This window comes from Nanorana parkeri, unplaced genomic scaffold (assembly GCF_000935625.1).
Source record: "Nanorana parkeri isolate BGI_ZX_2015 unplaced genomic scaffold, ASM93562v1 scaffold620, whole genome shotgun sequence".
Taxonomy (NCBI): domain Eukaryota; kingdom Metazoa; phylum Chordata; class Amphibia; order Anura; family Dicroglossidae; genus Nanorana; species Nanorana parkeri.
The window spans coordinates 766681-788078 of record NW_017306888.1 but is presented as its reverse complement, the minus strand read 5'-3'; the positions used below and the strand labels follow the sequence as shown (position 1 = coordinate 788078).

General features: G+C 45.6%; 1 protein-coding gene across 2 annotated transcripts in view; it reads right to left on the bottom strand.

Moving 5' to 3' along the window:
- The window catches only part of LOC108792243 (kunitz-type protease inhibitor 2-like), a 14413-nt gene extending 9687 nt beyond the window's left edge, over positions 1-4726 (bottom strand). For both annotated transcript variants that reach the window (XM_018562976.1, XM_018562977.1), the window contains exon 1: positions 4313-4726. In XM_018562976.1, the coding sequence (XP_018418478.1) occupies positions 4313-4664 (352 nt within the window). In that variant the 5' untranslated portion in view covers positions 4665-4726. The remainder of the gene's footprint in view (positions 1-4312) is intronic.
- Positions 4727-21398: the final 16672 nt, after the last annotated feature.

Below are 21398 nucleotides of genomic sequence, written 5' to 3'. Positions count from 1 at the left end.
AAGAACCAAAATTTCCTACAACAAATATTAACATCACAACCCAAGAAATTTACAGATGTGGAATAAGACTGGACACCCACATTACGTTTATATACGCCATGGATTTCAAGTGGTTAGAGCAAGCTCCCGCCAGCAGCAGTAGCCGCCATGTGCTCGTTACCGTTTTCTTCAGCCAGGTCCCAACTACCCAGTAAAAGTGATCCTGCGGACGCGGTCCACATTTGAGCACTGTGTGGCCCTGTTGACACCGCTCCATTTGACAAAAGTCAATTTTTCAGTCGACTTTTTCAAAGGAGCCGGGCTGAAAATCCTTTGCAGATTCTTGCCTGGGTATTCTGACAGCAGCACACCTGCCACTGTCAGCAGACAAGAGCTCGGCGGGGAGGACTCCAAACATTTTTTTCCGGGCTGAACAAGACAAAAAAAAAAAAAAAGGTATTAGTGTATTGTTGTATAAAATCATATGAATAAAAAAATATATAGTGACAACCAGAAGCTGTGTTTTGTTCATGTGTGTCATCGCCTTTTCATTCGGGGGAAAGAAGGAAACACGAGAAAGCAAACAAGACCATAAAAAAGGTATTTGGATGTTAAGGATGGGAGGAGAAATCAAAGATATTAAGGACCAGACAAAACTGGGTACGGTTACAGTAGTCTGATAACAATAGCAAACAGGACTATGTGTTCATTGTTGGACCAGACCTTCCCCATTCACACTTTACAGCCAATGACATCTTCTGCTGCCCTCATATACAAGTTTTATAAAGCTCAGATTGCTGCTGCAATTGACTTTTGTAGTGTAAAGTGTGCTATGCAAGTCAAATGATCAGACGGATTATTGGTAGATACATTGAACTAGGGATGCACAGATACTTTTTGAGTACCAGTGCCGATACTTGCCATTTTTACAAGAACTACCAGGGTTGCAGCGGTTGCAGCTGGGACCTGGCTCTGGCCCTCCACCACAGTCCTGAAATCATTAGTCTGTATTGTTTTAGAAAAACTGTCACATGACAATAAACAAAAATGTATCAGTACTCGTACTTGTAAGTACTCGGCAAGTACCAGTACTCGCAAAACTGGTATCTGTGCATCCCTTTATTTATATTTGTAAAAACAAAATCGTACATTAAAAGGGAGATGTACAAATCCCAGGAGCTCCGTGTGCTCCTTACAAATGACAGCTGCCGCCTAATTTTTGAATTTTTCTCTAGTGTAGTCTTGGAGCTCAAAAGTATCGGTACTCGTACCTGTACCGAGTACTGTACTTGGTATCTGTGCAACCCTACATTGAACACAACATAATCAGCCTATGCATGCCTAGCAAACTTCCTTGCCCAATCAGCACCCACTCGAGATATTTACTGGGCAGCTTAGACAATCCCATGACATTTCTAGGTGTGCGGTCATTGTGCAACTATGTCAACTGTTCACACATGATTCAGAAGTTAAGTAGGGACACTGAAAATCCAGCTCTTCCAGAACTGGACAAACGCATGCATGTAGGGTAATGTACGCACAAACCCATCTGTAATTTGTGCATGGACTACTATGCGCATACACATTGTCACCCTGGGCGGGAGGCTGTCGTTTCACTGGAGCCGTCTGTAGAAAGGTTTCTGGCAGACAGACGAGGGGCAGAAAACCAGCCCAGATTAAACCGCAACATCCTTCTATGAGCAAACACCACAAAAGCAGAAACAAGACACAAAAACAAAAAAAGAACGAACAACAACAACTATGTTGTCATTCAATGGACAAGCTGAGCAGATTACTGTGCTCTGGTAAAGCCTGTGGGGGTAACAATGACCTGCAAGGGTTAGCTGCTCAGTAATGTCCATGGAACGGTGTAATAAATACCAGTGGCACCGATTTCTGAAAAATAGTGAAAAAGGGGATAAATCCCACAGCAAAGAAAGAGATTTATCATTTATAAAAGAGTGTGAAAGATGAAAGCTAATTCATTGTTACACCAATAGTGAGAAACCATCCAGAATATCCGAGGCCCACCAATACCTCCCATTCACCTCACGGTGTAACAAATAAAAAGCGGGAAAAAAAAAACCCATTGGAAGTGGAGCGGTGTCAGAAACCAGCCTACAACTGAGAAAAAGCATACATACAAAAAGCTGGCAAGTGTTTTGATAAATCCTACTCTGAATCTAGGAGGGAGGGGGGGGAGTTGTCTACATCTAAACTCTACACTGGTCATTAAATAAATTGGGGGGCTGCCATTGCTAACCCCTAAAATGCTAGTGACCTGGCTGCTTTTCCCCACTGCACTGACTTCATTACTTTGACTTTCCTGATCGGGACGCTTGTTCCGGGTCACTGACTGACTAGATGTCAGAAGACTTCATCCTTATTCTTGTTTTGAGTGACTCAAAAAGTAAGCATGACAGTCAGGAAATTCTTCAGGGGAGAGGTCAGCAACATCGGCCTCCATGTTTCTCTCCGGAATGGTTTTATCTAAAGGACAACAATGGCGCTGTCCCTGGCTTGCAGACAGCGAGGAGCTACAAACCTTCATCACAGAGATGTGCAGGCCGGTATTCAGTGAGTACAAAGGACCAGGAGCTACCCTGGCCAAACAGGAAGGATCTGGACTGTGACATACACTACCGGGCGCTAGATCAATCAACCATTCTCTGCGCTACGTTCCAAAAGCGGCTCCTTTACTGATCCATAAAAATCACACGAGAGGAGCAGAAGGTGCAATGTTGTCATAAGGAATGGATATAAATGGGGACACTTGTTCTAGTGACAACTAGGGACCTTAAGATTGTAAGCTCCTTGAGGGCAGGGACTGATGTGAATGCGCACAGCGATGAGTAAATTGTTGGCGCTATACAAAATACCAATAATGAGAGGCTTTCCCTTGCACTTCCTGTTGTCTGCAGAACAGGAAGTTAAGAGACAAAATAGACTTTAAATCGGTGGGCCTCAACCTGTGTAACCTCAGGACCACATTTGTCCTCGGTCATTAAGTGGCAACAAAGATCGCACTGCAATGGAATGCAAGACATTGCGGTACCATGCGTCCCGGTGGGGGAGATCGAATTGTGAGTGGGAGCTGCGTTTGGGGTATCATTTCAATGAATGTCAACGCCCAAAACCAGAAATCACAGTAGGTGTGATTGTGCGCTGCAGTGTATTAATCGAATAGGACGGTGCGATTAAAGCACTGTACTAGTGTGAACGGGCCCACAACCACAATCCAAAATAAATTGATTTCTTTTTTCTTATTTTTAAAAAGGTCCACCCAGTGTCCCTAATTTACAAGAACTGGAGTGGATCCTCAGCCTGGGGTCCAGTGTGGGCTGCTGCGCTGTGATGAAACTCCATCCATGTGTGCATTGCTTGTACAACCCCCTTGCGTGCCCAGTAGAGGTTCCGGGAGCCAGAATGTGATGTCACTATAGTCCAGGCGCCTCTACAGGACACGTGAGGGAGCTGTAAGCACGTATGGATGGAGCTCCCCTTGTGTCCATAACTCACCCACGCCGACACTCAGCAACGGGCAGCATATTTTGGATGCTGCGAGAACTGTCTGTTGCGCTAGGAAGAAGCTGAGGAGCCTCTTACCTGGAAAGGTGGACCCCACTGAACATGGGGTCACGACCCACCAGTTGAGAAGCAAGGCTTTAAATATAGGTTACACAGAATTTTAGAAAGAAACGACCATGCAGCGCCACTGCCGTCAGAGTGACAAGGGACATTGCAGGACTTTGGGGGGGATTCCAGTGGAGTGGTTGGTATTTTCCATCTTGGTGAGGGCTCTTGGCACACGCTGGCACTATGGAATAATGATGGGAAAGGGGTGTACGTCATGCTGCCACCTCTCTAGGGGTGTTGGTTTTCTGTGTCGCTCCGACAGGTTGACAATAAGGTGCACTAGAGACTTCTGAGTGGTCCCAGGCTATAGCAAGCTATTCTGGACAATAGAAGCTGCCTGATGTGTCAGCAGGGTAAGAAGGGGAAATCCGAGACAGCAAAAAATACACTGACCGAGGTGTATACATTTCACACTAACAACAACAACAACAACAACAACAACAACAACCACCACAAAGTTTTGACCCAGGGGCTCCAGCTGTTATGAAACTACAAATCCCGTCATGCCTCTGTCTCTGGCAGTCATGTTTGTGGCTGCCAGGAGTTTTGCATTGCCTCATGGGATTTGTAGTTCCACAACAGCTTGAGTACCAAGGCTGCCTCCTTCCCCTGCTTTAACCTAAACTACTAGCAAATACTCTGGGGCTACTTGCTGGCCCTACTGACTTTAAACCCTTTAAGCAGCCGCCATTATTACCTTCTTGTCTAGGCTGAACCCCCGCATCTACTTTCCGGTAGGACCTGGTATCCTCCTGGGCGGTCAAATTGCACATGTTGAAGCCTTTGACGTTGCAGCGGACAAGATGACATTTGCCTTTGGATAGCTGGGCCAGGTCACAGCTCGTTGCCCCGCAGCACCGCTCCCAGCACGCCTTGTCAGACTCCACATTCTCCACCACCTCCACAACCTTCACTCCAAACGCAGCAGGAGCCTCCACATTCTCCAAGCCAAAGCCCTCGACTACCTCGTAGCCCTCACATGGCAGCTGTGTGTCTGCCAGGGCCAAGGGAAGCAGGAAAAGGAAGAACCCGCGGAGCCACGCTGCCATTGCCGATTTTTCCGCCGGGGCGGGGCTAGCCGATGACGTCACTCGGGCTCGCTCTCTAGCTGGGCACACGGCCGTAAAGTGGTCTCTCGCCTGACTCCGGTGGGAGATACCGCGCGTTACTTGCCGCTTAGCTGGTCCCACGTGACTGTAAGTTTTCAGCTCTCCGTACAGCAGGTGGTAAGCTCTCGCCTTTCTCCCGGTCACCTCGCTCGCTTCACTTCCCTGTCTGCACGTATCTCTGCCGGACTGCTGTGTTTCTTAGACGAGTACCGCCTTCTTATTGACGACGCCACCACAGGTAAATGAAGAACAGACATGCCCTACTCTCCTCCCCGCCCCTTTCCTGACTTCACCACAGGTAAATGACGAGCTGCCCCTCCCTACTCTCCTCCCCATCCCGCCGTCACCACGAAGAGCAGACGTGCACTTCTCTCTTCCTCACCCCGCCCCTTCCTGACGTCACCGCAGGTAAATGAAGTGCGCCCGCGCCTTCGTCTCCTCTCCTCGCCCCCGAATGTGCAGGTGTGGTGGGCGGGGCCTCCGCACTGGCTTCCTGTTTACTTTACACACTGCAGCTCTCTCTCCCGCCTCCTTCCTCGTCTGGAGGAGAACTGGTTTCTGGAGGCCGGGGGAAGTTTCACCTTCCCAGCAGGGATGTCATTAGTCACCAGGGACACAATGGCGTTCTTTACACCATGAAGAGTGTGTGTCACACGGGACTTCCTGTCCGTCATTCATTAACTGTGTGGATTGAGGGGGTCATTAATGAGAGTGTGGTGTGTATTGTGTGAGGAGGAGCCTGTCATAAACATTCACTGAGGATTCAATCATTTGTGAATGGAGTGAATCTCTCTGAGTGGGGGTTCTGTACACAAATGATTAAAGGATAATTAAAGCCTCCATTTTTTTTGCATATATCTACTGCTAGCAAGTAATAGATATATGCAAAAGTGTAAAAATAAAAACCAAAACCGCTTTGAAAAGGGTTAATACCTGCGCCTTCCCCGCGTGCCCGTCCGAAAATGTGAAAGCATCTTGGGGTGGGCGCATGCGCAGATCACGTTTTCGGCCAGGACGCGAGGAGAGACACAAGGTAAATATATGGTGTGCATCCGCATGCAGACAACGTGGGATAGGAAGTGCCAGCAAGCTCAGAGGAGTCAGCGCTGGATCGGAGACCCCCTCCCCCTCCGATCCTCCAGCGCTGACTGGCGGAACAGAGGGGGTGGGTACAGCTGACTCTGCCTCTAGATAGGCAGAGCCAGCTGTCACTCACGTAGCTGGGCGGATCACGACATAATTGTCGGGATATGTTTCAGCTGCGGCGTCTCAGTATAGCTTGCGGTATACTGAGCTTAGGGTGATGGGAGGACGCTAGTTTGTGTCCTCCCGTTACCCTTAGGAGAACTATGGGGAAAAGCCCTAACCCCATAGTTCTCCTTTAAGGTAAGTGCTTTCATTAACATATTTTGGACTTTAAGGTCACTTTAACTAACGGCGGCCGTACACATAGCACGTTGTCATCTATGAGGTATGAGTGATCGCAAACAAGCGACTCGCCATGGAATGAGATATTGTATGATGTAACACACACACACACACCGTACTCCTGCCCTGTGAGTGACCAGACGCAGTAATCCGATACAAATGTAAATCGAAATTCACATTCTATGAAATTATTTCCAATTTGGTGAAACAGTATTCTATCAAAGTTTGTGACTGTGTTTGAATGTGTGACCGTTCACATGCAAGGGCCGATCTGCCCTGGAACCGCTGATTGGTCCTGAAATGTCATGGGGGTGGAAGGTGAGATCGCACCCACAGAGTCGGATAGAAGTGACATTTCAGGGTCGATCAGCTGTTCCAGGGCAGATCGGTTCTCCTGCACATACCAACTGCGATGCCGATCTGCCCTGGAACAACTGACAAAGCGTTAGAATGTTTCACCTATTGGCGGTCACACATTCCACTGCTGAAAAACTGGGCAGGATTACGGTAAAATGTGTGACCACGTCACCGGTCACACATTCTACCGTAGTCACAAACTTTGATAGAACACTGCGGACTCTGATGGCCCATGTGAGGATGAAGAGGAGACGCGCCCAATGTGTGCACCATTACCACACGCTGGAAAGACTCCCTGCCATTCATAAAGAGGGTCATCGATGTTCTGTAGAAGTCTGTCCGACTAATGCAAGAACGACATACAACAGATTGATGTATCCCACACTCCAAAGACATGCTGGAAGGTTAATTGGCTCCTGTCTAAATTGGCCCTGTATGCATGTCAGATAGGGACCTTAGATTGTAAGCTCCTTGAGGGCAGGGACTGATGTGAATGTGCACTGTGTAAATTGTCAGTGCTACATGAGTAACAATAATAAAAATACATGACCAATCAGTTTCATTTTTTCAGTTGGTTCAGTTAAGCTGTGAAAATGGAACAGAGTTAGCTGATTGGTTGCCATGGGTAACTGCTCCAGATAAACTTCCCCCCAGAGTGCTCTACCTCCTTCCTCCAATGCAGTTCCATGGAACACAGGTGCAAAAATGAAGCCTGTGACACAGTGCATGCGAAGCAGCACGGACCTTCATGTGCAGCGTCATATCATTTTCACTCCAGCGCGTCAGTTACCGAGAGCTTGCATAGCTGAGTGCGCCGAGATAAAAATGTAGTCTTCAGCCTATCGGTTCGCATGTTTAAACCCGCGCGTCACAATGCGAAGTCCATTCGGTTGTATTCCAGAATCCTGCTGCACTCTATCCCTGTCAGCGTGCTCGAAGTGACCGCGAATGCCACCGCCAATACTGAAACTTGTTTCGCGGCCATACAGGGTCCCCTTCATCAGGTTAGAAATTACATAATTTCAAGCCTGATGAAGGGGACCCTGTGCGGCCCCGAAACGTTGCCATTTGTTTTGAAATGAAGCGTCAATAAACAAACATGTTCTTCACTTCAATATGGTGTGCTGGTGACATCTTTAACAAGGTCCATTTGAGTTGTAACACGCGAGCCGATTGGCTGGAGATGCGGTCTTTCATCTGGCCGCGCTCAGCTCACACACTACATGTGAACGTCCGTGGCTCACAGCTTTGCTTCACTCCGCACGGCTTCACATGCAGTGTGTCACAGGCTTAGGTCTTCCACCAGGCCTTCGTCATAAACAGTAGAAGAAAGTCATTGGACTCGGTTCTGGGTCCAGTAAAAAACTTTATTCAAGGTATAATAGCAGACATAGCAGTCCCGTGTGTCAGCTGAAAGAGACCTTCATCAGCTACAGATGTTCACACAACCTAATGGCACCAGAGACTTGCCGATTATGGATTGTAATGTTATTTGATTTTAAAGCTGGATATACACAGTACACATTATGTGCAGTGGGTGCCCCGTCCGCACCCTTCCGCCCACCATCCCTATGATCCCTCTGATCGAAGGAGCTGGTTGGAAAATTCTCAGCCGACCGGAGCAAGCAGCCAAACATCTGTTAGCTCCGTTTGGGTATTCTGCGGCCACTGTCAGAATACAATGAAAACAGCCAGGGATTCCTCTATCAATGATCGTAAGCATTTAGGGACGATTCACACCACAAAGTCTGCGTTCCTGTGTGTTCGGCCTCTGGAACGCAAGCCGGCCGGCTCCCTGGGTTCAGGGGCGGGAGGGGTCATGGCGGTGCATTGAAGTCAATCGCCCGCACCCGGAAAGCAGGTACATTAGTGCGCTGCCCTACGCTCACCTGACTTACACGTCCGTGCGGGTGCCCCTGCTCAGACACAGACAGGATCCCTCCTGTCAGCATATTAGTACAGACACCCGCACGGACGTGTAGGTCGGGTGAGCGTAGGGCAGCGTACGGCCTCTTACTCCCATAGAGAAGGACAGGCTGCTGCGTACAAATCACACGCACAGATCTGTACGGGCCGGCGGTTAGTTGTGTCAATGAGGGCTTACTCTGGCTTTTTATATCTTTGATGTGAGTCCAATGACAAAACCTCCTCACCATAATTCCTTCTACCCACCTGTGAGTCCTCACAACTCCTTCTACAACATGAATGAAAAAAGTGGGTGACAATTTATTTGTGCCCACTTACATGGGATTGCAGCGGTCCCCCCCCCCCTTTTTTCTCTCCACACGCTCCTTAGGGTTGCCACATTTTCTTCAAGCGAAACCCGAACACTCTAGAGACGCGCAGACAATTTTTGGGGAAAATTAGTCGTGGCTTATTCATATCTAAATAGCGCCGCCCATTCATATGCAAATATTACAGATGAGACTATTTTCAGTGGGGGGCCATTAGCCCCTATCTTGATTTTGGTTGCCCCTGTCTGCCTGACATCTTGTGTCCGGGTTTCTGCTGCCATGAAACCCGGACACAGCGTTCAAAACCCGGACTGTCTGGGTGAATCCTGGACAGGTGGCAACCCTAACGTTCCTATTCTTTATTGCAGATTTCCGTTTTAAGGATGTGGCCCCTTTAAAAAATTCATAAACGGTTTTGGCGGGAAAATTGAAGAATTTTCCTGAACCTTCTGGAAGAATCCTGAGCTTCCCTATATAAGGACGGCTCAAGGGGAAAAAGTCAGTCAGACGGATCCACAGCATAAGGAGCTCTCCGCCCTCCCGCCCTTATTCTTGAGATCTCTTGAAAAACATGTTGCGAGGCTTTTATGTGGTCGGTCACCCTCAGTTTGAGGGGGGACTTAATGTTTGGTATACAATTATTACTGGATTGCTTGAGTCGTAGTGGCTAGGCATTTTCTTCGGTTGATAGATTATTTAGTGATGGTTTGGTTGCTTAATTAAATCTAAATTATTAAAACCAATAAAAGTGCCGCTGGCAAACATTTTTAAGCCAAACAAGGTGTCGGTTTGTTTGATATGTTTGAATATGTTAAGGTGCCCATACACTGCACAATACTCGTACGAGAATCTCGGGAAATCCCACGATCGTACGAGAATCGTGCAGTGTATGGAAGGCGTGCAACCGTTTCTACTGTACGGTTGCACGTCTTCCGTCGCACGCGCACACAGCCCGTTTGCAGTCATCGTAAGCCCGCCCCTCATTGCAGTCATCGTAAGCCCGCCCCTCAGGGGGGCGGGCTTGCGATGATCGCAAGTACGATCTGCCTGTCCAAGATGGGCAGATCGTATGTTTTTTTAAGTACTTTACAACCCTCGCAAGACAAAAGTCTTGTGGGGGTTGTAAAGTGTATGGCCACCTTTATGTACCACATGCAATCCCATGTCCCCCAATCCTCCTCTCACATCACTCATGAAATCAATGATTCGATAGAATAGAACTTGTGATTGCTGTGTCATGTACACAGAGCCGGGAAGTCTGGAGCAAAGATCTCACAACCAGAGATATAAGGAACCATTATGTGATTTGATCATCCTGGACTGTCACTTACCAGTAGACCACCCCTTTGAATGTCTATTGTACTCAGCCCACATGTTCTTTGAGATGTATTAAATATTCAGAAGGGTCACATTTCTGTGTATTGTTGAAGTTACGGCAAGAAGCTGAGTTCAGAAACCTCAATAACAGGACATGTCATTTAGAAACTTCATAGTACCAAGAAGAATGAGGACCACCTTGACAATATACAGTGGAGGGGATTTATCAGAATCTGGAGAAATTGCCCATGGCAACCAATCAGCATCTGTTAAGCGCTGGAGGAGGGGTGGAGCTGTGACTAACAGTCACAGCTCTCTGCAGGGAGACGATCGGTAAGTGAGTGAGTGGCGGTATGTTTTCGCACACTTCCCGATCAATAGAGCCGGACCTGTGACAGCTTATTTGTCACGCATCTGAAATCACTCACCTCATAGTTCTCCTTTATACAAAAGTCTATTAAAAAATGACTTTTGTTGAGTCGTGTGGCCACGGTTGATGGGAGGGGGGTTAGGGGCAGGCGCCAACAGGGCCTCCCACAGCTCCAAATGCAGGCAGTGTATCGTCAACTTAAAACAGGATTTGCCCGAAACTGCCATTAGAGCCTTGACGAATGTGGTTTGTAAGGGTAAAGTGCTCCTTTTTGTCTAGGTGCTAAAATAAAAGTGTTATACTCACCCGATCCTCAGAGCCCGCATGGGCTTAGACTGGTCCTTCCAGTCTCTTTCCTCCTCCACTCCAGGGGTCTAAGTTCCCATGAGTCATCGCATTCTATACACAGGGGGGAATTTATCAAAATCTGGAGCAGCTCTGCATGGCAACCAATCAGCTTCTCTCTTTCATTTTCAAATCTTAACTGACCAAACTGACGAGAGAAGCTGATTGGTTGCCATACACAACTGCTCCAGATTTTGTCTGCTCCAGTTTTGATAAATTCCCCCCACTGTGTATTGTATCTGAGAGCGCCAAGGGACATACCATCCTTACAGTAAAGAAGGAGGAGACAGATGGAATGGACTGGTCTGAGAATAAACCGGCTCCGAGGTTCAAGGTGAGTATAAATTTGTTATTTTAGCACCTAGACAAAAACGAGCACTTAACCCTTTGCAGTGCCGGGGGGGAACTCCACTGCAAGGGTTGAGATAAGTTCTTCTTTAACATTCAATTTTGGAATCATGGAGTTTCCTGAATCAGAACCACATTCATTGTTAGAATTAGAAAATCGAACAAAAGTTCCAAGCTGATTTTTTCTCTTTTACAATAAAATGTTATTGGTGTAACAGAATGGACAGTAGAACATAATCAGCTGACAGCAGCAGATTGGGAGCAAAGGGGTGCAAGCATTGACCAATGACATCAGAGCAGTCGAGAAATCTGAGAATGGCACATGACCATAACCGTGCAATGAGGCTTCATGGTATACGGCTCACCAATATCCACCAGGGAGGCCGCAGTTATTGCCCAAACGTGCTGCCAGCTGTTATGGCCTCTTACACACACCTCGTAAAATTAAGTGCGACAGGAGTAACGCCCTGGAGCAGGGGGAAGCTGAAAGGCAAAAGGCAAAAAACAAAAAGCGATCTGATGGAATAATTAGCAGAGGGGAAAAAAGGGAAAGGGGGGGGAGTAGAAAAAAGAAGGGAAGTAGGTAAAAGGTAAAGAAAGCGGAAAATTGTATACTTACCTATCAGTCATTTTCCTTTCCTGACACCAATACATGGCAGCATACTGATGGCTGCATACTGATGGCAGCATACTGATGGGTGGGTGGGGGAGGTATACCCATCAGTATGCTGCCATGTTTGGCATCAGGAAAGCGGAAGATTGTATACTTACCTATTGGTCATTTTCCTTTCCTGACACCAATACATGGCAGCATACCCATTGGGTATAGCTCCGCCCTCTATCAGTATGCTGCCATGTTTGGTGTCAGGAAACTAGAAAAAGAGCAACAGACATGAGTTAGGAAATCTCGAAAACAAAGCCAGAGACCAAAGGCCGGGTTAAGTCCAGTCAGAGCACAGAATCAGTAAATTAGGAAGACACAAGGGAAACCTCAAAGCACGGGGGGCTAGCATAAGAAATCCAGGGCTGCCATATTTTCAAAAATGTATTGTGAGAGTCAGTCAGGACCGCAGTCAGTGTTTCATTGATAATAGTGTTCATAATTCTATTTTTCAGAACGGAGATCTCCGGGACCCTGTTATAGTCTGCTTGATGGCAGGAAACATGGAAATGAAAGGAGAATTCTCTTTAGTGGGATTCCGCTGGTGTATGGCCAGCGTTTCACCTTTTATAACTCTTTCCCTCTCTTATCAAGAACTGACCAAAATGTTTTGATTTGACTTTGACACTTTTCAAGCTTGTATATATTTAAAGCGTTCTAATTCTGGGCTCTTCATACACACAAACCATTATTTTCTTTATATTTAGCTTTCCAACGAGATCTCCGGCCACGTAGATGCAAAGCTGCTGGTTTAGCTGCTCCTTTTTCAGAGGTGGGAACACACAGGTAAAGCATGAGAGAGGCTCTATCAGGTTGTCAGACAACATTTCTCGTAAAACTGGTTGATCTATGCGCTCTGAAAGAATTTTCTTCCTTGTAACAACATCACATTACAGAACCAGTTCTGCCATTGGCAAACATGTGACCAGCAGCATATACACAACTAGGATAAAACAATAACTAGACCTTAAAGTGAAAGCTGCATTATATCTGAGATGTATTTGTAGAAGGCAGACAGAACAAATCCAATATGTTTCTTGGACATTGATAAACTACCTATTGTAAAGGCGTTAGTATCGTATGTGTGAGGGAAATCTGGATATGTTCATGTTATTACCTCAAACTCGTCTCCAGCACTTCTACAGAGCCTCCTCTATTCTCTGGAACTCCCCAATCTTTCCAGCTATCTCCTACTTTGTCTGCATTTAGGCAATCTCTGATAACTATTCCTCTTCCTCCTAAAAACTGAACTTCTACTTCCTCCATCAGATCATAGTTATTATTTTTTGTATCACATTCTATCCTTTTAGATTGTATGCCCTGACGAGCAGGGCCCTCCTTATCCTCGTGTATTGAATTGTATTGTAACTGCAGACTGTTGGCGCTATATAAATCCTATATAATGAGAATATTATTTTATCATAAATCATTTAAATTAGGCAACAATCCAACACAATGAAGGTGGTATAGTGAAGATCGCTGGATGAAGGCTCAAGGTAAGAAATACTCCAGATGGGCTGCATTTAGGGGGTGGGACCATGCATTCAAGTGGACCTTTACCCATATCTTTAAAATAACAACAAACACAGCTTTAGAAATGTTTAGTGATGACAATCTACGAACACATACTTCTAGATAATTGCCGGCTTTGTATTCTTTCCATACCTTGTTCCTCTTTTCTTCCACAGTCTTCTGACAGTGGCCATGTCTACTAAGGGCAAATTACTAGCTCTCCTATTACTTCCTGCATTTCTGGTACATGTGACTAGGACATGTGACCATGCACGTCATCTCAGGGGAGGAAAATACCTTTCCCTGGGATCTCCTGAGATTACAGATGAGATTTCCCAGCAATGCTCTGCTGATGACAAGGCAATCCCTTCGGCAAACCGAAGTCATTTTGCCCTTTCAAAGCAGGAAGTGAATGCTCTGCAAGTGTAAGTATTTCACAATCACAGCCTTTTACACCTGACATGTCTATGTTATTATTAATCATCATACATAGAGGGATGCATTGGTAGAATTTGATTTTTTTAAAGTGTAACGGTCCGCTTTAAAGCACAACTTGTTCCGAAGGTACAGTTGTTTTAAGTGTTACAGTTATTATCAATGTTGCTTCCATGGGTGTAAATGTTATCCAAACAAATCTGATATTGATAGATATAACTTATATTACCTAAACCATTATGTCTTGTGTCAGATTTATCACTATACTATGACCTTAAAGGGTTATTAAAGCCTCACTTTTTTTTGCATATGTAGCGCCCATCACCTTTTGTGATGTGACTACTATGCATTTAGTGGTGGCCAGGGCTGTATACAGCCTGGCTGGATTTGTAGTGGCGATTACATGGTTAATCCCAGGTGTCTAGCCTTGCCTGTACCCCCCTGGGCTGAGTGAGACTCTGTCATATTGTGGGGCAGCCAATGGTGGATACTGTAATATGTGTACAGTACAGCAGCCAATCACCAGGCTTCTCTCAGCCAGTGGTGCCTGCTGGGAGAGTGTACATATATAATCCATGGCCTGGGGGTGGGCATAGGCTGAAGTGAGGGAAGAGGTTTCCCTGAGGCCTCCAACAGGAAGGAGGCCTGAGAGATGGAAAGAGGAAAAGAACCAGGACCAGTGTAGGCTCTTGAAGTACCCTGGATCTATGTGGACCCCAGAGCAGGGTTGGTGTTTCTTTTCCTGGATCTGGTGAGTCTGGAGCTGATGATGGTTACCCCTAGACACCTAGAACCCCTATACCCTCTCTCCCTAAGAAGATGTTCAATAAACAGTTTACTTCGCATCATACTACTGAAGTGGACATCAATTTATGGGCACCAGAAGAGGGCAGTGAGTGCTAATGGGGAGCAGCTGGAAATCAACCCCTAGACCGAATAGATGTGGACCGGGCAAACAGCGGCTCCCTGCGGGGAGTTATCGCTACACATATATCTAGTGCTAGCAAGCAGTAGATATATGCAAAAAATAAAAAACCTTTTTAAGCAGGTTTAAACTTACCTGTGTCTTTGCCGCTCGCTCCCGTCCGAACGGCTGAAGAGTCTCAGACGGCCGCAAAGCATCTTGGGGCGGGCGCATGCAAAGTTCAGATGTTAGGCCGGGAGACGAGGAGAGACACAAGGTAAGTCTATGGAGAAGCGTGAACCCGCAAAGACTGCGTGGGACATGAGAGAAGAGGAGGACAGAAGAGTCAGCGCTGGATCAGAGACCCGCACCAGCGCTAGAGGGATTTCTGAAAAGGACAGTAAAGAAGAAGTACTTTTGACTTCAATGTCACTTTATCAATTTATATAAATTGACTTGTAAGGTTATGTGATCTCAGGAACCAGAAGCCCCCCATTAATCTGGTAACATTATCTCTATGGTTACAGTTTCCACTTGTTGAGAACCTCTGTCATTTAGTGGTTTTAGCTGTGCATGGGGGGGACACCATTTCCCCCTTTTCTCAATGGAAAAGGGAATGATCAGCATCAAACTGGAAAATCTGCAACAAAAGTGATTCTGGTCACTAAACCGGGTAGCTAGTGTTTCCTAGAAACCCTGTACATGACCCGATCCTTGATCAGTCCGCACATATAAGGTGCGTATTAATCATGTTGCTCTGAAATATCCAGTGTATCACCATCACAGGCATATACTGTATTGGGTCATATCTAGACTTTCTCAACGATCATCTATGGAGAAACAGCAGTTCTGAGGAAGCCCTGCGGTATTGTTTGCACATAGCTGTACTAGCAGGGTGGGGCCTGGTATCCGGGAATTAGCATGTTCTTATATCTTCATGTCCTGTCAGACCTTTATTATTAGTATTACTCAACAATCAAAGGCATCCCAAACTTGGCTGGAGACATTAGAGAATAGTCAAACCTGCATACATGATCCATCCACATCATACAGGAACAGTCTGGTCATATGCTTAGATAAGGGAAGGGAGAGGATCATATTTGGGGAGACACAAACATCATGTACACAGATATACAACACTTAACCAAGATGATGAGTGGCTTTGAATGACCAATATAATGGCATGTTATTATTTGGCACTATGACTGCTGAAGAGGAGGAAAAATCCAAAATTTTGAAAAGCGACTACAATGGGGAATCTTTTTCCAATGACAACTGTCTAAAAGGGACTCACCTCACTTTGTACAGATTTCTTCTCACTTCCTGTTGTGTTTCCAGGGCAGGAAGTAAGGGAAATCTCTTGAATGGCTCACAGGTGACAAATAAGCTGACAGGGGTTTTAACTATCAGTCAAAAATGAAATGAAAGTTTTGACTTTAGATGGGCTTTAAGACTCCCATGTCCTTTATAATCACACTGCTTTGGCGTTTGAGAATCCCTTGCTAAATATCATTACCTGCGTTGTCCCATTCACTTCTAGCCCCAGTGTTTGGAAATACATCCTTTATAACGGGCTTACAAATACAGGGATTCCATAGTTGGAATCATACATTGATAGTTGATCATTAAGGTTTTTACCATACACAAAGAGACCCGGACAGTAAAATTTTGCCAAATTTAACACCATTACTAACTATGTTCAGTGTGACCAGATCCTCTCTTTCTTTACAAACCTTGCCTTGGTCAAATAAAGGCCACCAGCATCATTTATATACTTCAAGGAATGTGGTAGGGTGGGAAGGTCTGTATTTACCCTAAAGAAGAACTCTGGGCATTTTAAAAATGAACCCTTGTGTGGGGCTTTGGTCTAGTGGCTAAAATAAAAAAGAAATACTCACTTGATTCATGGTCCCTCCTTGCTGCTAGACCTGTCCTGGCAGCCTTTTGCCTCTCCTCAGGCTCCAGCGGTCATAGAACCCATGATGTCATCACGTCTATGGCAATCCGTTGACTTCCATTAGATGTGAGGACACTGAGGCACATTTCACAGCCAGAGCTGTGTTGGGAAGAGGTGAGCACTCATCACCGTGGGATCACGTTCTTTATCCTGTTCCCTAGAACGTCGGAATGAGAGCAATAATTGTAGGGCTATCAATCACTGATAACACTAAACTGATGAGCGGTAAAAGCTTTTAAAGCGTCACCTATGGTCAATTTTGGACATGGTAATTTTTTGCGATTTCGCGTGTGCGCGCAATTTTAAAGCATGACATGTTTGGTTTCTATTTACCCGACGGGACCCCGCTTTTTATATTTTACCAAAAATATGGGTAATAAATGGGTGTGGTTACTGGGGGTGTGGCCACTAAAGGGTGTGACCACTGAGGGGTGTGGTCACTGAGGGGCGCTGTAAAGCTTTCTCGCACAGGGCGCCTAAAGGCCTAAGGCCGGCCCTGTGTATACCTTTTACATCACTGCTGTTGTTTTTCTCCTTTGGTGGGTTATACTGGAACAGACCCAGATCTTTTTTCTGGATGGTAGTTCATATCCTCAGTTCATCACAGGGAGAGTTAAAGCGGACCTTTACCCATATCTTTAAAATAACAACAAACACACCTTTAGAAATGTTTAGTAATGACAATCTACAAACACATACTTCTAGATAATTGCCGGCTTTGTATTCTTTGCATATATAATTTCTCTTTTCTTCCCCAGTCTTCTGACAGTGGCCATGTTTACTAAGAGCAGATTACTAGCTCTCCTTTTACTTCCTGGATTTCGGGCACATGTGACTAGACATGTGACTAGGACATATGACCATGCACGTCATCTCAGGGGAGGAAAATGCCTTGCCCTGAGATCTCGTAAGATTACAGATGAGATTTCCCAGCAATGCTCTGCTGATGACAAGCCAATCCCAGTGTGCATTGCTGTGCCAAACTGAAGTCATTTTGCCCTTTCAAAGCAGGAAGTGAATGCTCTGAAAGTGTAAGTAACCTTCCCAGAATGCAACGCTTGAGCACAATTACCTTACTTTTGCCAAAAAGACCCAAGAAGTAGAAAATAAGAAATTGTAAGTAAAATGAAAATATGTTTGTTTAACTAGTGAATATAAGATGATTTCATATCAGCATGCAGAGCTGCATGCTGAGCTGATTTTAACCAAAGTGGCAAAGGTCCGCTTTAAATTACTTGAATGTATTTTTAAGATTGAACTCCTGAGTTTAGCATCACTTTAAAAATTAATTTAGCATAATCTATCCATTTTGTTTTGCACTAATCTAATAGTAATATCTGCCATTCTTTTGCAGTGATTCATCCACCTTCACCCAGTGTACAAAAAGACCTTATGCCGGTTTGGTTAAGCATCTTCAAGACTCCTTTGGTAGGGTGGGCCAAGGAAAAGTTTCATTGTGATTTAAGAAACTCTCTTTAGTATAACTTCCAATAGATTTGAATAGCGCTTGGCTATTGGGTAATACCACCAAATCAGAATAATAGCAGAACTCACTTGAGCAGCCCCGACCATTGTATTGTAACCCTTAAGGTGCCCATACACTGCACGATTATCGTACGATAATCGTAGGCGATCGGTTTTTCGTACGATAATCGATCAGTGGGAACGGAGACGTGCGACCGTTTCTACTGTACGGTCGCACGTCTTCTGTCGAACCAGCATGTTCGAAAACCAGCCGGGAATCGTACGATTCTCGGCTGGTTAGAACGGTGCTCGGAAGATAAATGCTGAACGGGCCGTTGTGTGCACGCGCACACTGCCCGTTCAGCATTGCGGTCATCGGAAGCCCGCCCCTCAGGGGGGCGGGCTTGCGATGATCGAGAGTGCGATCTGCCTGTCCAAGATAGGCAGATCGTACGTTTTTTAATCCCTTTACAACCATCGCAAGACTAAAGTCTTGCGATGGTTGTAGAGTGTATGGCCACCTTTACACTCACATTCAGATAGTAAGAGCAATAAATCACATTGTGCAACTCTAAAAAGCAGGCAGCACCGCATGTATATGTAACAAGCTAATATAACTGCCCGCATTTATATATAACTACAAATAATACTATAAACATGTTGATAAATAGAAACGTGGCCACAAGGTTCCAGACCCGGCCTAAGCAAGGTCCCACCTTTAAAGGTAAACTCGTGCTCATTCCATGCAGGGTCATTCTGCCACACAAATACACCAGCATTTAGTGTCCTGTCCAGAACTTTTACTTCATGTATCCTTATTTTTAGACCAGGTTTGCTCAGAAGGTTTTAAACTGAAGACTGTAGATTAAGTAAAGACTGTAAAGTAAAGACTGTAGAGTAAATGAAGACTGTAGAGTAAGTGAAGACTGTACAGTAAGTGAAGACTGTAGAGTAAGTGAGGACTGTAGAGTAAGTAAAAACTGCAGAGTAAGTGAGGACTGTAGAGTAAGTGAAGACTGTAGAGTAAATGAAGACTGTACAGTAAGTGAAGCGTGAAGCCTGTAGAGTAAGTGAGGACTGTAGAGTAAGTGAAGACTGTAGAGTAAAGACTGTAGAGTAAATGAAGACTGTAGAGTAAGTGAAGACTGTACAGTAAGTGAAGACTGTAGAGTAAGTGAGGACTGTAGAGTAAGTAAAGACTGTACAGTAAGGGAAGACTGTAGAGTAAGTGAGGACTGTAGAGTAAGTGAGGACTGTAGAATAAGTGAGGACTGTAGAGTAAGTAAAGACTGTACAGTAAGGGAAGACTGTAGAGTAAGTGAGGACTGTAGAGTAAGTGAGGACTGTAGAATAAGTGAGGACTGTAGAGTAAGTGAAGACTGTAGAGTAAGTGAGGACAGTAGAGTAAGTGAGGACTGTAGAGTAAGTGAAGCCTGTAGAGTAAGTGAAGACTGTAGAGTAAGGGAAGCCTGTAGAGTAAGTGAGGACTGTAGAGTAAGTAAAGACTGTAGAGTAAGTGAAGACTGTAGAGTAAGGGAAGCCTGCAGAGTAAGTGAGGACTGTAGAGTAAGTGAGGACAGTAGAGTAAGTCAGGACTGTAGAGTAAGTTAGGACTGTAGAGTAAGTGAAGACTGTAGAGTAAGTGAAGACTGTAGGTTTGCATTTACAAGCAGTACACCAGAGGTGCACATAATGCTTTTAGAACTATTAGGCCCCATTCACACCTGACCGTTTTGTAGCGCGTCCTACGCTCGATGAACGCTCTACAAAACGGTCAAAAAAATAAATAGCACTGTAGTCAATGGCCTCGTTCCCACCTGTCCGTATTTCCGCCCGTCCCGAACGCACTACAAAACGGCCCACGCATGAAAAGGTCCCGAAGCGTTTTTTGCTGCGTATTGGTCCGTTTTGTAGGGCGTTTTCCATTAGTATACTGCCAAGTAGCCTTTGGAATCGCGCGACGGTTGCGCGGCTTTTTTACCGCGAATCGCGGTAAAAAAACTGCGTGACGGTCGCGCGACAGACGCGCATATTACAATACGCATAGGTGTGAATGGGGCCTTACTAGAGCTAGGTCATTATGCTGATGTAGGTCACAGAGTAAATGTGCCTCTGTTACTTCATGGTAATAACACATACAGAATGTGACTAATTCGGCATGTCTTACAAGATTAAACCATAGCAGAGAAAATAATAGAGCTGAAACAGGTCAGAATCCGATTTTCTGAGCCTTTTATATAGTAAGCCGTGAGTCAGAGCTTGCATTTGTGATAAGTGCTACAAACAGTACAGGTCATTGGTTCAGTTCAATACAGCTTAGTCATGAAAAGCCCCCCTGGCAGATATGTGACGTTTCAGGTCAATATTTTGCAGAAGCTTGGAGACATACACTAAGACGCCAGGCAAAAATGCATGAATAGCCACTGTCTATAAGTAAAACATTTTTTTTATCTCTGCTTCAGTCTTTGGATCAATATGTCTACAATTATGTGATGGATCATTTTTATGTCTGCTATTCGTCCTCTCTGTGGTTTGTGTCTACCTGCTGTGCACCTAAAACCTCCCTCCCTGCTGCCTAAGGCCTTCCTTTGAAGCTGAAACACCAAAACTCTAGATTTCAATGTAACTCACCCATGTTTCTTTATCATTTCAGCAGTCAGCTTTCCAACAATTTGGAATAGCTCTCTGAGCTTAAACAAGTGCTTGAGGCTATGTTCACATATCGGCGATCCCGGGACAATTGCACACAGCGTTTGCCGTGCTGCCACATTGATTTAAGTGGGGCTATATCCTTTTTTAGCCATGGCGGAATTGTGGCGGGAAACTGCGCAATCCGCCTGGCGTGACTGGAGTGCCATTAGAAAAGAATGGCACCGCCAGCGGGATCAGTGGGGGTGTGCGACTCCATGATTGCGAGGTAATCCGTGCGGTTTCGTGCACGTTTGCCGCGCAGTCACAGATTGCACAAGTGTGGATCTAACCTTGGGTTAGGTTCACATATTGGCGATCCTGGGACCGCGCGATCATGCACGATTACGCACAGGGTTTGCCACGCGGCCCCCTTTCGATTTCATGTAAATTTTTTTGCAACACATGACGCGTGGCTTTATTAGCAGTGATAATGGGTGGAATTGCAGCGGAAAACCCAGTGATCTGTCTGGTGCGACTGGGGCGCCTTTAGAAAAGAATGGCACCACCAGCGCAATGAGCGGCGGTGTGCGAATCCGTGACCGTGGTTTTGTGAACAATTGCTGCGTGGTCACGGATCACGCAAGTGCAAACCTGGCCTTAGATGATCAAAAGCTCTTCAGGGTAGGCGAAGCACCCCATCCTTGCCGCATA